We start from the raw sequence: 16575 nt of genomic DNA on the forward strand, positions 1-16575 counted from the left end.
TCGTCTCTAATTGACACATTAATTTGCCTTGGGATGTGACCTCACGGCGTGCCTCAGCAAGAACTAGAGCACTGAGGTCCGGGCAGCGAAAGGGGACCGAGTGATGCCGGGGGTCCCCGACCCGGGGGGCGAGCTCCACCGCCGCGCTCGGACTACAGCTCCCGGCGTGCCCCGCGCGGCGGGGCGGCGGGGCGGTGCGGGGCCGCTTCCGGGTTGGCCAGCGCGGTGTGTTTACTTCCGGCCGCGCCAGTGCGCGAGTGTCAGCCCGGGGGGGGCACCCGGCGGCCGCCCCGCCCGCGGCCGGGGAGGGACCGACCGACCGACCGGGGCAGGGACCGACGGACACAGCGGCCGAGGGAGGAGCCCCGAGCGCGCAGCGGCCCCGGCCCCCATGAGCGGGCGGTGAGCGGCGAGTCGGCGGCCGCGGGAGCTTCCCGGCGCGGCGGGACCCAGCCATGGACTGGCTCATGGGGTGAGTGGGGCCCCCTCTGTGTCCCTCCCTCCGGAGCTCTCCCGGCCCGGCCGAGGCGGCCCCGCTGCCGGGCAGCCCGAGCCCCGCGTGCGGCGCTAATGACTAATCAGTTCCTGCCGGCGGCAGCGGGAGGGCGGCTGCAGCTCAGCCCCGGGCGTCCCTGCGCGCAGCCGCCTGCGCCCGCGGGGACCGCGGGGTGCACAGCAGCCCTGCGCTGGTCCCGAGCGCTGGCTCTCTGGAAAAGTAACTTTTTCTTCTCTTTTCGCGGTATAGGCAGGCCAGGTGTGGCAGCTGTCTGTGCTTCCCACTCCTACAGTGTGGGGCTAATCCCCCTGCGACAGAACATCACTCTAAACCGAAAGGCGTGCCAAGGTTTAAATGGCTTTCTGTAGGGAGGAAGAAGAGACCTCGGCAGAGATTAACGCCAAATCAGAGCCACGCCAGGGGGCTTGGATAGCCTGGGATTAATAGTGCTAATTACACGGAGACAGAAGGTACAGAGCTGTTTGCTGCAGGGTTTAGGTCTGAAAACCTCAGTGCAGGAGAGGGAGATGCAGTCGATGAGAGTGACCCGATATGCCACCAGTATCTTGAACGAGATATTCTCGGTTACTTCTTGCGTGAATTGTGCTGGCGACCTGCACTCAGGTGAACCGTGAATAATTATGCTTCAAAATCGCAAGAGCACTTGGTTTATGCTCCAGCAAAACTAGCGCTGCAGTGATAACCTGCTGCCCTTAGTTTGTTCCTCACAGCAGTTTGGTCCAGTTCCTGAATGTGGTCTTTGCCATCGAGGTTGCCTTCTTTTCTAACACTGATGTGCCTAGAACAGACGGTAAACTATTTTGTCGCAGTTGTTGGCTGTGGTGTGTTTAAAAGGGTCATTGGCGTGTGTGTTGCCTTTTGTCTGCAGCTGATCTGTTTGGTGGGGAGAATGCACTTGTTACTTGCCTTCACACGGGTCACATCCAACTCTCGAACCAGCTGTCAGTACAAAGTTTTACTGTGAGTCTGACCCCTCGCTCACTCTGGTGGAGGGAATGCTGAATATCTGTGGGGTAGGCACTGATGGCTGGCTTTTCCTCCAGCAGGCTGAGCAGTGGAAGGGCAATATATTTGTGGCATGTGAAGGGGTCTGGGTGCCATGTACTGCAAGCCTTGTGTCTTGTAAGTCATAGGGCTGCACTCTGTTGTTACATGGTGTCAGTGACAGTAGAAATGACGAACTTGTTTTGATGTGTTTTGTAACAACAGCTAAGCACTGGTGGTCTGCTACATTGACTTTGTAAAAGTAAAAGCTGGAGTGTCAAAGAGTGTTACTGTAATTACAAAAAAAGGTCAAACCCGGGACTTATGCAAGTTGTATGACTCAAAATACTACATGCCCCACTTCAACATCTGTACTTATTCTGTGCAAATTACACTGTAAAGCAGAGAAGACTCAAGGTTTATTTTAGCCAAGCTCTGAATATATTAGAATGATGGTTTTCTTATGAAAAATATTTTGGGCTTCTTGAAGTCACTACAAAAAAATTGGCATTTGTTCTGTACTTTTTTACCCAGGGTGGGTGGATCCGTCCATGTGTGGAAAAGACTTGCCTGTTTTCCCCGTTGTAATGGGAATGGATCCTGAGTCATTTGTGTGTTGCTCGCTTGTTCTCAGCTATTTCCTGATATGTTTCTCTCCTGACCAAACCCAGTATTGTCCCACTGATGCTCTTAATGTTTTCTCCCCCTTTAGATGCTGCTAGTTCTATTTGCGCACATTTGGGGGGGGGGGATGGTTGTATGTGATTATGGCAGGAAGGGGGAGCATTGATATTTTTAAGTGGGAAAGGCTGGAAGCCCTGGGGGACCTATTCTTAATTCTGGCCAAGTTATGCCTGCTGTGTTTGTGAATGGAAACATCCGTCTTGCTGCTTGACAAAGAAACTGAAGACATTTGTATGTCCAGGCAGAAGTTTGGGTAATGCCACTTGCTCAGCCTTTCTTTCAGTGGGAGCTTCAGGTGTTTGGGTCTCTGACGTGAGGAGGACAGGGCTGAAGAAAAACCTGCTGAACAATAGAAAAACGGGTCTCTCCCAGTAACACGTTAGTTGGTATCGATGCCTCTGGCAAGCAAAATGAATCGGTCTGCTTCTTGGTAGTGTCTCTTTTTCCTAAATGTCCTCACTAATAAAACCATTGTGATCTTTCTTACTCCTTACTGCTTTGGAAAGGTGATGTTTTCCAGTTTCAGCTTTCCATACTTATCCTACCCCAGCAGAAGGTCTTCTTATTGGCTGTGCTTTCTTAACTTCTTGGTGTGAGAAACACCCTCTGTGTTTTTGTATTACTGAGAAATGATCCTTCGAGTGCAAGTGTGTTAAATTAGGCAGCAGTAACAGTTGCTCCTTTTCTAGGTCCTTGACCCTTCGAGCTGGTGTCACATTTATCTGATAGATGTTTAGAGTGAGATCTGCTTTATTCCTTCCTGGTCCTCCCCTTCCCTTGTGGTCCCTTGGAAAAGGGAGAAGGGTAAGTTCTAATCATACCACAAAGAGCAGCAGCCCAAGTGTGTCTGATCACCTCAAAGTACGTAATATACCAAAAAAACCCAAAATACAAACAGAAGCTGAGGCTTACAAACAATAGTGAATTTATTATGGATTAACAAACAGCTACAGACTTAAGTGGTCACACACCAAAACTCCTATGGGTGCTGCCTTCTGTTCAGTCAAGTGCTTCAAAATCCAATCAAGTCCTAAGGAAGAAAGCTGAAAGGAATGAGCTGCTGGCATGGTACAATGCTTAGTTTAGCACCAAAGTAAAAGCAGAGACTTTTCTGTGGTTGATTAGTATATTTGACCCTTCCACTGAATGCAATATTAACACTGATGTTGGTGAAACTCTGTGGTTTCTTCTGTGCATTCTCTGCATTAAAAAAAAAAAAAAAAAAAAAAAAAAAAAAAAGCCATTTTGAACTTACTTGTTTTACATAGGATATATTTTAAGCGCAATTTTGACTAGAGATCAGTGTTGCTTAATTGCTTTGCTCAGCAACGTTTGCCAGAGATCCATATTGCTCACTTTGGAAGAGATTCCAAACTTTTGTGTTACAAATAGCATTGATCTGCTCTTGAAGTTCAAATTAGCAACAAAGGCAGGCACTGTTCCTTCACTTATGAAACTTGCTTTTTAAACTTGTTTTAAAATATCATAATTGGATAGGAGTAAAACATATTAATGGTGCTAGTAAACCTGACATGGTTTCATCTTCAGCAGTGCTGTCTGATTCTATAATGTCAGTTTTTCATAGGAGAGGAGTATTGAGTACTGTAGCGGTGGGAAGAGAGAAACAAAGTATTTTACAAACAATTACCTGTTAAACACAATTGTAACTTGAGCTTCATCTGTACTATTATCTTTGTAGTTTAGTAGGTTAATAGACTGTACTGCTTGAAGCTGCGAGAGATGCTTACACTGATTTGACAAAGATTCACAGCTCCTTCTCCCAGGGTTTATTAGAGTATAAGTGTAATAAAGAGAGAGAGGCTGTTTGCAAGAGGGATTTCTTCTCTATTTAAGTTTTAGATCTTGTTATCCATACAGTCATACTATCCCCTGCTCAGTGATTTTTCTTTCATATGCTGACCTAGTGACTTGAACAGAAGGGCCTAAAAATGGTTGAAAGCTATCCATTTCTCATATTCCACACCTTCAGCTTTGAGGACAGTTAGAGAAAAGCAATGGCCTGGAAAGGTAAAGAAAATACAGATGGCAGACAAAGCAAACTTCTGGCCAGGACATTTGTGCCTGAAGACAGCACAGACTATTTCTGTCTACCCAGGTGATCTGTGGTGTGCAAGAAAGAGCAAGTGGCTACAGCTGAAAATTAATAACGTCTAATAGAAACTAATAGCCCTCACACTTTGCAGATTTTCCTTTGTAATGTCAGTTAATCCATTATAAACATCACATATATATGCTGCCTTGCACAGTCTTCATCTCATCAGGATAGGTCATTGGAAAGTATGTTGTAGTGAAATAACACAGTAATTGTAAAAATTTTGTCTTTTTGAGTATATGCTTTACTGGTGATTTTTAATAAACCGTGTAAGAGAACTTCTCAAGGTCAGCACACTGCTAGATTTGTTTGGTAGAGGAGACTTGTATGCCATGCATTTATTTTATTCAGCTGTAACTTTCAAGGACTTAAATTTAAGCTAGCAAGTTTTTTCACTTGTTTTGGATATAGGATTTTGTTACACTACCCCTGTGGTAATTTTAAAGGCTAGAAGAAAACACATAGTGCTGTTTTGTTGTCTTCCATTCTGCAGTTGTGGAAGGGTCTTTAAGAAATGTCCTCATAAGGCCTTAAGACACTTAAGTCCAGTTCAAGATGAACTATGGTGAAAAAGGAATAATATTGTCATACAGAGAAGTCCTAACCTTGAGCCATAACAGCTGAGGACTACTTTTTTTTTTGTGAAGAAAGCACACCAGTGTTCTAGTTCTGAGTCAGTCAAAACCCAATATGCTGTTGGTCACCTGTTAGACTTAACTCTTGCTGCTTTTGAATGGGGTGTAGTGTCACAGAATATCTCAGGCTGGAAGGGAGCCATAAGGATCATCAAGTCCATTAATTGTAAGGAGTGCATCTTGTAGTGGGAGCAGTGAGAAATCATCCAGCAAGCTTAGCTGTCAGTTTGGCTGGTGCATCGTACAGTTGAACCTGTCTTTATTTAGCAGACCTTTATACAAAAAGTAGGTAATGATTTTTATTCTGGGTACTGTTCAAAACTTCCTAATTATAGAAAATATTTCTGTTAAAAGGAAGAAAGGAATAACACAATTCTTCAGCTGCTGTAGCTGTAGCCCTTTCTTCCCTTTAGTCATCTCCAGTGAAGAAAGTCTTGTGCCTTTATAAGGCAGTCTTCGCTCTAGAAACTGCTGCAACCTCTCACCTTTCACAGCTTGCATGGTGTGTATCTTTGTTCTGTTTTTTAACTGACCTCACAACAGGTGTTTCCCTTGCATTCCATTCCCTGCAGATTCTTGGCTTCACATGCCATTTTCCTTACTTTGAGGGAGCTGAAAATAACTCAGAATGGGTAAACGAGACATGTATGGTCCCATTGGGCAGGAAATATTCACATGCTCCTTACTTGTTTCTATTTATAGGTGTAACATTACCTGTTGGGTCCCAGGTTGCTCTCCCCAGATAAATCTAGGTCTGTCTGTGAGCCACTGGCACTCCATTCACTGCTCACTGATGAGACTTCAATATTACTTCAAAACCTTAGCAGACACGAGCAGTGCCTCTGCTAAACCAGAACTTAACTGTGAAACAAGTACATAACACTGTCTGCAGGTAAAATTAGATCTCCATTAAATATTAACTTGTAATATTCATTAGTATAGTAATGGAAATGTGCTGTTACTTTGAAATGTGAATTTCAAGGGCTATTAGAGTTGTAGAAAAGGAGTCATGACTGTAAGAGAGTAATTTAAATTTTCCAGGTGTGTCATTCCCTTATGTCTCCCTGGTTCTGAAAGTGCTCTGTTATATTACTGAGATGGTCACTGCCAAGGTTCTTTTGTAGTGCAGAACAGGTTGAAAATAACTGCAGAGCCTTGCTCCCTCAAGTGTCCTGGTATAGTTAATTATTGATTTATTGGAGAAAATGCCAAATAAAGCCTGCATTTTAAAACCTTTCTTACTTTAGCAAACCACAGAATTTATCAGTAAGTTACTTTGGTGAGTACAGTGCACATGAATACTGGTTTTATCTTATTAGAGTGGTCTTTTTCCAATGTGCTGAGGGACAAGAGTAGATAATTTTCAAAGTCCCTAAAGTAAAAGGAGCACTTTACTTAGAAGAAGAGTTGAATATTCTTAAAGTGTAGCAGTACTCCTTCCTTGCATGTCTCTGCATGTTACCCTCTTCTCCTTTGCAGTAGCATCAGGATTCAGGAAGACTGGTAGGTTAAGATGCTCATCTGAATGAAAACAAATAATTCTTTTTTTTTTTTTTTTTTTTTTTTTCTTTCTGCCTTGTTTCCTCTCCTCAGGTTAGTTTTCAGCTAAATGAGTTCCTGCAGCCTGTTTGTGTGGCTACATGAATAATATTGATAACACGATGGTGTTTGTGAGAACAGAAAGCTTAGGAAACATTTACTTTGGTGGCAGCAAGGACTTTAATCAACTGAATGGAATCATGTGGTAATGTGATTATTAGTGGTAATTACTCTGAAAGTAATTAGTGATCTATCTTCTGGTGATGTATCCTTCTGCTTGACTGTTGGGAAGAACTGCAGAATGTTTGAAAATAGGAGATGCCATGACTAGGCTCGTATCCTGGAGCAGGCAATGGCATCAGAGCACTGTCACAGTTGCTGTCCCACAGTGTTACATTCAGTTATGGCTAAACTATAAATGTACTCATAGTGAACTGGATATTTATGAATAACTCAGACTTTCCAATTGGCTGTAAGTCATGTTTCATCTACCTGAGAGAAGTGCTGGCTGTGTCATGGTGTGAATGTGAAGGTAGATGGTATTCTGGGTGCCTGGCTGAATCCAGCAGTCTGATTCAAGAGAATGTTCAGGAAGCTTGGTTCACACACGATGGCCTATGTGACTTTGCCATATTTCACTGGCAGTTTCCATCTGTTGCATCTGCTGGATGTGGGCCCAGAGAAAGCATACTTGAAAGAGTAAAATTAATAAGAGACTGCAATTTTTAGATAGCTGCATATACAAGTTTGAACTCAGTGTTGTCTGCTCTGCATATTCTGTTTGACCTATCAAACAACTTTAGTATGTGTTTCTGCTAGTGGAACACTACTGAAGTCATCCTGTCCATTGTATTTTACCTGTGTTTAGCCTTTTATTGTTGGTGATAAGGTTATGAAGCTTTCTTGCTAGGTTCTATTTTTCAAAGTCCTTCTTAGCAATTTTTCCACTCCTCTTTCTCTGCAATTCCAAAAAAAAAAAAAAAAAAATTAGCTGTGTCCTTAACTGTACATGAAATGACTAAATCTAATTACTTAAATTTATTTTTGCAATTGTGTTGATTAGAGTAGTACTGGAAAGCATTATATCAAGTGAGACTACTTGAGAAGGAACTGTTGCTTCATGGCCTTGTTCTGGCACTTCAAACAGTTGTAGTCTAGGAGAGCTTCCCTGTTCCTGAGACTGTGTGCAGTAATTTTAAATAATTTAATTTTGCAGCTAGAATGATGAATGTAACTAAATACCTAATGAGCGGTGCGATAATTTTAGCATTACAAGGGGAAAATATGGCAGTTTTCTCAAAAGTTAGTTTCCTTTTATTCTGTCAGCCAAGAGAAACTGGTCAGGGTGCAAGTTTTTCACACAATCCTCAAACCTGTATCCCTGATTGTGGAAAAAGAGCACTGAACTCACATGTGCACGCACACAAAAAATAACCCCCAAACCAGAATTTAGATACAGTTTTCTGAGGAATGGTACAAATTAAACTGGAATCAAGACAGGGATGACTGTCATAGATCAAATTCCTTCTGAGCCTGAACCCTGGAAGAGTAAAGCCATCAAGCTAGAATGCAAGCCTGCAGAAAATTGTAACTTTAAATGATCCAGGTCTGGTAACTTGAGCTCTTCAGAATATATCTGCATGCTTTATAATTTCTTTTCCCCTTCCTTTCTGCACTTCTTAGGTTATAAAGGTGGTCCCTGAATATTTTTATCATCAGTGTTCAGTGACTGGATCACTGTTTTTCTTCTACACTGAAATGTCTAAATTCTTTGGACTTCTACCTGAGAACTCTCCTAGTATTTACACATATTGAGCATTATGTGTTATTATGTTGTGTGAAACAGATTGTGTAGAGGTGATCTTGACTTTTTTTCTCGCTGTTCACAAACTTTAGTCTAGAATTTCCTCATTTAGAGAACTTTTCTTTTACATGGTTCTTCATAAACCAGCATGGAGTTGCTGAGGAGAGCCTTTGTTCCTTCTTAACAAGTTATGCAAAACTGGATGGAGATGTTTTTTTATGAGGAGGTGTCTACTTTGCAGATGGGCTCAGGTTACAGGATTAACTCTGTGGTTTCAGGTTTGTGTCAGGTAAATGATAAATAACTTTTTTCTTTTTTTTTCAGTCAGTCTTCTGCCTGATGATATCCAGGTGTTGCTGGAAGTCCAGTCTGTAAAACCTTCATGATTGTCATGTCTACTAGTCTCAGTGTGTGGCTGGTTTCCATCAGATACAAAAGGAACCCAGTTTGTAGTGAGGGCTAATAACTTTTATTAGACCAACAAATGTACTTGGGAAAGAAATAAAAAGCTTCTGGGCATGCTTGTACCTCTTGTTTATGTTAATAGACTGATTTGAACAAAAGCATGTTAATAGTACTGTTCCATGTCAGCTGGAGAAATCTCACCTGCTGGTTTAGCCAGGGACTGGTACCTTTTTAAGGAGCTCACCAAACTACATTCAAAAAGCCATATTTTGGCACTGGTCTTGCTATTTAAGGTTATCTGAATGTTTCCTAGGAAGGGAAAGAGGTTAGAAATTATGTATTTGCAGGTTCTGGTCTAAGGTATACAAATCCTCAGATGGCCTTAATTTTTTCCAGTGTTGTCTTATTTTGTTCTGTGAGCCAGTCTTTCTTGGTCCCTTTGTAATTTCTGTTTGGGGTGCCTGGGCTAACCCATAGTTCTGATGTTCTTATGGTCTTGTCTCTATTCCCTTTTTTGTTGTAGCTAGATAGTGCCTTTTTTTTTTTTTTTTTAATTAGCTGAGTTTTGAGGTTTGAGAGAAATCTGACTTCTAAGATGTGGACAAAAGAAACTATGAAAGGAGTACTTCAGCCTAATAGCTGATTTTTTGTTCAATTCTAGCCTTACTCTTTCAAAGCAGAGGACACCCCTCTGCTGCTTGGCTTGCTGGGCATTAAAGAGTATTGTTTCTTTTGCGCAGCGGGCAGCTAACAGTGGTTGTTCTTACTGTGTCCCTTCTTCACTTGATTATTCTGGTGCCATTGGTAATGAGCAATTTTTGAAGAATAACCTGAAATTTCAGGGAGGTTTTGATTTATTTATGAATGTTTCTTATTAGGCATATGATACCATGTGGTCTGGTGTAGCACAGGTTTTAGCTATGAGTTGTGGGTGCTGTTCAAAATGCTGAACTGGGTGATTTGCATTTTTATAATCCCAGAGTGTCTGTACTGAGGTTTTCTCCCTTGCCGCACCCTGATGAATATGAAGGTACTGGCCTGAGTCACTTGAGCTTGTTGAGGCTTGAGCAAGTGGAGTAAAGTGCTATGAAAACTCATCTAAGAAAGGGGAGATTGTGGCTTCATGCTTGTAATGTACGAGCATTTAGGTATTTAACTGCAAGTGTGTAGGTAATAGGTAATGTGGTTGGTTTGCCTTTTAAAGGGGACCTTTCTGTTGTCACACAGTACTGTAATAAGCTGGTAGTTTTTATTTTGTTGTTTTGTTGTTTTTTTTCTTCTGGTGTTTGTAACTGTTTTTCCAGGCTTGTTTCAGACAGGATGTGCAGAGTCATCCACTAAAATGTAGGCAGCTGTTGCTATATGTGGTATAACTTTTTAAGTGGGCAGGGTATTATTTGCATGTTCACAGACTCTATTTTCTCATTATTGTTAATAGAATCAATGTTTCTGTTTAAATCAAGTTCCTCTTGGTTTTATGTGGAGTGAAAACTTACCAGCTCTCACTGTTTGACTCCTTGGGAATACTTGCAAGGAGGCATCTTGTTAATGAAGAAGTATTTTCTGCAGTTCATGAAACACATGCAATATAATCCACTATTTTGCAGGACAAAATCGCTTGCTGGGTTTTTTTGTTTGGTTGTTTTGTTTGTTTTTTTAGTTGTAATACATTTTATAATCAAAGAACAAATAGTCTTACCTAGTAGATTTATGAATTCCCATGTTTAAACATTTTTTCTGAAACATGGTGGGAGGGCATTATTATAAAAAAGTCTGCAAGAATTTCTTGAGAAGGAAGTAACTTTTATAAAGACAGACAAATTTAAACACATTGGTTCTACTTGTTTAGGTGTGTCATCTGTCCACAGTATTTCTGAGCCAAGCTGAAAATGTAAAATAAAAGGGTGTTAAATATTTCAGTAGGGCATAATGATTTAAGCTGACATGGAGGTTGCTTAATTTCTGAAGGACGGCTTCCATAAAGGTCTTGATGTGCTTTGAAAGATGCAATTCAAATCCACTCCTTTGACTTTTTGAGTGCCAAAGCACTTCCAATGACAAACACTAGGAAAAAAGAATTAAAATTTGGAAAACAAATCTGAGAGTACATGAGAGATGTTACCAGCTTAGTAGTCCCCAGTGCTAAAAACAGCCCTTGCTGTCTGAGTAAGCAGACAGCTTTTGAGCAAAGAGGAAGCAAATATAGGAATAAGGATGGTGTTTATACATGTAATAAAACTTGGTTTGCAGACATCATCATTTCCTGTCTGGGTTTAATAAAGGAATGATAATTATTTTCCATTATTACTAAGAGCTTGATTTTTTTTTTTTTTTAATAGTCCACACAATAGTATCTTATGTACAATCACTGTTGGTAATTGAACTGTAGCTGTCAAAACAAATGCCTGAAGAGCTTGGACCCAGGGAATTCCAGTACATGCCTGACCTATAAGAGTGATTTATTGTTCATCCAGATAAATGTCTGTTGCCTGGTTTGTCTCGTGTTCCCATTTAGCAAGTAAAGGCCTGCAGCAGGCTACCAGGTATCACAGGTACACATGTGTTTCTGTCTCTGGGGACTTCTCACTTGATTGTGGCTGCAAAAATTATGGCCTGCCCTTCAATCCCTGGCAGATAGTTCTTGTTTTATGGCTTGTATGTAATATTTTCTTGTGCTTATGGATCTAGCTAGTTTCTACGTACTAAGCTGTGTAGGAGGTTTGTTTGTGTCTGTGACTTTACAGACAAAGGGTCTAGTCCCAGTTATGCCAAAAATCAGTGCATGTACTTTGATGGTATCACAAGTTAGGCCAGAAGATAGTACTGACCAGTCTCAAGGGCTAAGGCAGAGAAATACTGGTGATGATGTGAGGTTGGAACTTGAGAGCACCAACTACCAGGTCAGTGCATCCTTTATGGACCACACAGAACCTCAGTGGGAAAGAACCTCTGCTTTCTGGAGAGCTCACTTTGATAGTGTGATGGAAAATGAAACATGATTGGGCTGAAACGTGCAACTTGGTACAATATTTTGTCCTCTGCTGTTACCTTTGAAACTAGAGTTCAGTACTGTTCAATGTTTTCTGCTCTTCCTGTGTCTATCAATGAGTGTAGAAGCCATGCTGGACATAGTCAAGTTATGGAACAGTGGAGAAGGTCAAAGGCTGTTGTGATGGGGGAGCCAGACTGCAAGTGCAAAGCAAATCCACACAGAGCTTTTTGTTCCTTGCAAAGTAAAGTAGAAAGATGTTCTTATTTTTCTCCCCTATTCCTCTTAATTCCTCAGTTTACTAACCTTTAACTTAAGCTTTTTTAAAATGGCACGAAGTTCTAGTAGCTCTACAGAGAGAAAGCTGATTAAAACTGTTTGGTACTGCTGACCAAACAATGGAGTAGATTGGTCAGTATTCATTAAAATAAGAGGGATAATATATCCTAGCTTTGGTAAGGTTTTGGATTCAAAATAATGCATTATTACCAAGGGTGTTGCAAATATGAAGTTTCTCAAGGACTGTAAGTGAAATCAACTGTCCCTTTATCCTTTTGCTGGTATATGCAAAGTATATGGACTTGTTCATGTAAAAAAAAATAAGGCAGGACTCAACAGCTGTGGGAATAACTAATGCAAATTGGATCTATGTTCCCACTGAAAGTAATCATGTTCCTGCTTACAAGAACTCTCCCCATGACTTGTTTCCTTATGATCCCTGGAGACTAGTGGTGTGGGTGGAGTGCACAGGACATGAAGTAAAAATACTGTGTGATAAACCTGTCTAAAAAAAAGTCTAATCTCCAAGGGAGACAATGGTTATCATATAGCCATGGGCTACTCATTAACTCGTGGTTCCTAAAACAAATATTATTCCAGACTGACAGCCAGCTACTAACATGAAACTGTTACTTTTTAATCTCATTTTGGATTTTTTTTTTTTTTTTAACACCAGTTTTTTGGAGTTTAGTAGTAAAATGACAACGTGAGTTTCACAGCAGGCACTCAGACCTTCAAAGAAAGAATGAGTTCTCCAATATGCTTGTGTTACAAAATCAAACCCAGAAGAGCTTCAGGTTTGCTGGGCTTCAGTAAATACTTTTTCTGCTTCATAATGTGGAAAAGCAACAGCAAGTTCAAAAATGAGAGGGAGAATAAGGCAAAAATGGGTTTAAAGACAATTGACTTGCCAGCATGCTTTGACAATAAAGAACAATTTTGGGGTATTGCATAATAGTAAAAGGTTGGAATAATAGTAAATAGGAAGAATTTTTGTATTCAACCTGTAGTTGAGCTGAGGATTTAAATTCTATGATTCACTAAGGTAAATAATACAGTTCTGTAAAGATAACATTAGCGAGAATGTGCTAGCAAGGATAATGCTGGTTTTCAGTCCATGCATCAAAGTTGAGCAGTCAGTCAGGAAGGAATTTCTCTTGGGATATGGTGTTGGGCAATTAGCTGCATTTCCAGAGATTTATGGGGTCTTCTGAATTGTTATGGTGTTGACTATTATCAGAATGGAGTACTGCTCTTGGTAGGCTGTTGTTTTGCATTATGATAGTTCTGATATGCAGAGGTAGATACTCAGAACATACTTGCTTAACAGCACAGTAAAGCCTAATCTTTTGTTTGCAAATACCTCCCCTTTTCATGTACAGGAAGTTGAAATGCTTAACAAAAATCTGATTACTACAGAGGGACAAGAATGTACCTCCCTTCTAAAATACCTCTTGTAACACTCATTTCCAATATCTATTTCTTTTTACAAAAAATATCTTATTTCTTTTTACAAAAATGTACTGGTGTTTGAGTTTGGAAAAAAAGCTGGTGTTTGTGTTTGGAAAACTTAAAGTACTCATGGAATGCATTTCCTAATGATTTTTAAGTCATAGACTAGTTGTATGTTTTCATCTCCAAGATGTCTGACAGAAAGTTTAAGAAATTGATACCTCTTTTTCATTGTTTTAAGTTAATACCTTTTTGACTACGGTCATTTTTTTTCAGATTTATTATCCATGAAGTCAGCTGTCTTGTTAGCATATTTCACTCTTGCATTTGTTTAGGGACCCTGAATTATGGTATGTGGTTCTGAAGGGTAACATAAGTCACTCTTTTGCTGGTATTTGTTGTTCAGTGTTGAAATGTCACCTTTGGGACTCTGTCATTCAACAAATGTTAATCTTTCTAGTAACTTTTAATGATCTTGATAATGCTAAGATAATGAGAGAAGAAGATGGAAATGGTTATTAGGGGAGAAGATTTGAAATTCTATGGACTTTAAAGTGTTCCAGGATATTTATACTGAATCATGGTGGTGCTCTTGCTTTTATTTCTAGCTTTCCAGAGGTGAAAATATGCCACCTTTTCATTCTTCCCTAGAAGGAGGTAAATAATAAGGTAGGATCTGTTTTAACATCATCAAGAATAGAATGCAGATTTGGAAATGAGACCACTTGTTTGGTTATGAGTTGTATTATCGATCTCCTGTTGTTTCTCTATATTGAACTTGTTTGTTTTTCTTATGATAGGTCTTTTTCAAAGACAAGTATCTACTTGTATTTTCAGAGAAGCCAGATGGCTTCACTGGTCTTGGTGGTCTTGAATCTGCAGTGAACAATTTAAATACTCGAAATTTGCTTATTCCTCTTGGTTATTCTGAGCTTAAGCTTTTTAAATTTATATAAACTTCTGTCACAATCTGAAGAATTGTTTTCAGTCTGGTAATTTTTTGTGATTAAAATAAAATAATGCACTACAATATTAAAGTTTAAGCCAGGTCACTAATTATAATCCTTCAGTAGGAATTACTTTAGCATCTGGTAATAGGAAATAAAAGACTGTAGATTGAAGGTGCTTTCCCTAAATGTAATTGCCATTTAAAATTATGTAAATGCCAAATTGAAGCTTCTTCCAACAGAATGCTTAGGGTGAGGATCTGTGATAAAAAGAATAATGATTGGGGTTTTTTTTCCTCATTAGAGGAGTGCTTTCCCTGTTGATGGGGTTTTGTTGGTGTTGTGTGTGCACAAGAAGGATCTTAGTATGTGTTCTAAACACACTTTGTATTTCTCATTTCTATGATCAGTTCCATGGCACTACCTTAATATGCCTGCCTTTATTTTTGTAGTATAATTAGAGGAGAAAAGTCTTGATCAGGAGACATACAAACACTAAGTATGTGGAAGAAGAAGATATTCTGCTGGGTATTTCAAGGACTAATACATAACCAAACCAGTTCAATTATCTGATCAGTTAAATACTGCCTATGATTTGTTGGTATCATGCTGAGAATAAAACAGGCGTTGTAGTGACTGGAAGCGACCCTCTTATATTCCTTGGAGCTTTTTGCACTTTTGGCTTATGAAACCCTGTCTTCCTTCTTTAGTAGGTTTTTAATCAAATTGTTATGAAAATATCGTGTACAGGTTATTGCACATGTAGATTTCTCAAGAATTTGCATTGGTTTAACTTACTGTTCAAAAGATAACTAAAGTATGTATTGCAGTGTCCAACATTTGAGTCTTGTACCTCTGCACTGCCTGGTGAGATTCCATTTCCTTTAAAATAGAATTTGACTCATTCAGGTATTACATTCTCCAGAATATCTTGGAGAAGATTAAGTCCTGTATCATCTAAAGAATGACCTTGTCCTATGCCAATGGAGAAGACAAGGCTGTAGCAGCTCTTATGTCTCTTTTGTCCTCTTTTCTTTAGAAGGTATAGCTTTTACCAAAATAGAACAATGAAGAAGTTGCTGATAAATTCTTTGGATAATTGTGAAAGTAGCTCACATCTGGGAGTGGAAGGAAAACAAAAAAACACAGTTGAACCTGTAGTGCTTGCTTCCTCAGATGCACAATGCACAATGGCAGCAACCAACATTTGTAGCCTCTCTGACAGACTTCAGTGGGTTACACCTTGTCCAAAGAAAATCTGTCTGGAATTTTAGCACAGCTGTGCCAAAGCAGGAGGTTCCCTTTGTATAGGGGAGGATTGTTGCTTTCTATTGCTCCAGTTTCTCCTTCCACTAAATCTACTCAGGGCAGCATTTCTCTTACTACACCTTGCAATAGTAATAACAAACAGAGCTGACATAAGCACAAACTAGGAATGTTTCTGAAGACTGATTATCGTAAAAAAGCTCCAAAGTAATGATGTTACTGTTTTACATTGATCCATGTTAGACTACAGTTGTGACTGTTCTCAGTGTTTTGAGTGCTGTTGTAAATAAATTTGTGTTCAAAAAATTGGAATGATTGTCCATATGCCCCAGTGGCCTCTGCTTGCTTTAATTTTCACTACTGTGACTATGAGGAAGATATTTTTACACAGTATCTGACAAGTGAATACAAATGTCTTCTGTATGTGTCATTGCCACAGTTTTTTTTTGTCATAGCTTGATATTATGAGAACAAAAGAAAGCTGGGGACCCTAGTGAGAATGTTAGAGAGGGATTAACAGAGCCTTGTAGCTATGGAGTTAAGCTGGGCTTCTGTTTTCACTGCCAGTGACATCTTGATTTATGCATACTGGGGATGTTTTTAAACACAGAAGCAATAGGAAATAAGACAGTTTGCTTCTAGCTTGTGTTTCCTGCAGGGCTTCTTGGCTTTGCCTTCCCATTAGACTAGAGTATTCAGAGCATAATCTTGTTGTTCCATCCTCTTGTTGCTGTTTATTTGTTTGCCGGTTATGTAAAGCTCTCGGTTTGAATTTGTTCTCTTCTTGCCCAAATATTCCTTGAAGACGTAAGTTGGGAATGTGCATACAAAAAAAAAAAAATCCCTTGTGCACATCCTGTTTTCAGATAGTGTTATTTCCTTCAGTGTGGTGCTTCTACTGAGAATATGGCTCCAAGGATATCTGCTGTTTGTGACTTCTAAGGAGAGAAGTGCACAACAC

General features: G+C 40.1%; 1 protein-coding gene across 1 annotated transcript in view; it reads left to right on the forward strand.

The window, feature by feature from the left end:
• Positions 1 to 239: 239 nt before the first annotated feature.
• The window catches only part of MOB2 (MOB kinase activator 2), a 109130-nt gene continuing 92794 nt past the window's right edge, over positions 240 to 16575 (forward strand). Inside the window, exon 1 of the mRNA XM_058863577.1 lies at positions 240 to 472. Within this exon, the coding sequence (XP_058719560.1) occupies positions 456 to 472 (17 nt within the window). The 5' untranslated portion in view covers positions 240 to 455. The remainder of the gene's footprint in view (positions 473 to 16575) is intronic.

Source organism: Poecile atricapillus, chromosome 1 (assembly GCF_030490865.1).
Source record: "Poecile atricapillus isolate bPoeAtr1 chromosome 1, bPoeAtr1.hap1, whole genome shotgun sequence".
Classification (NCBI taxonomy): Eukaryota; Metazoa; Chordata; class Aves; order Passeriformes; family Paridae; genus Poecile; species Poecile atricapillus.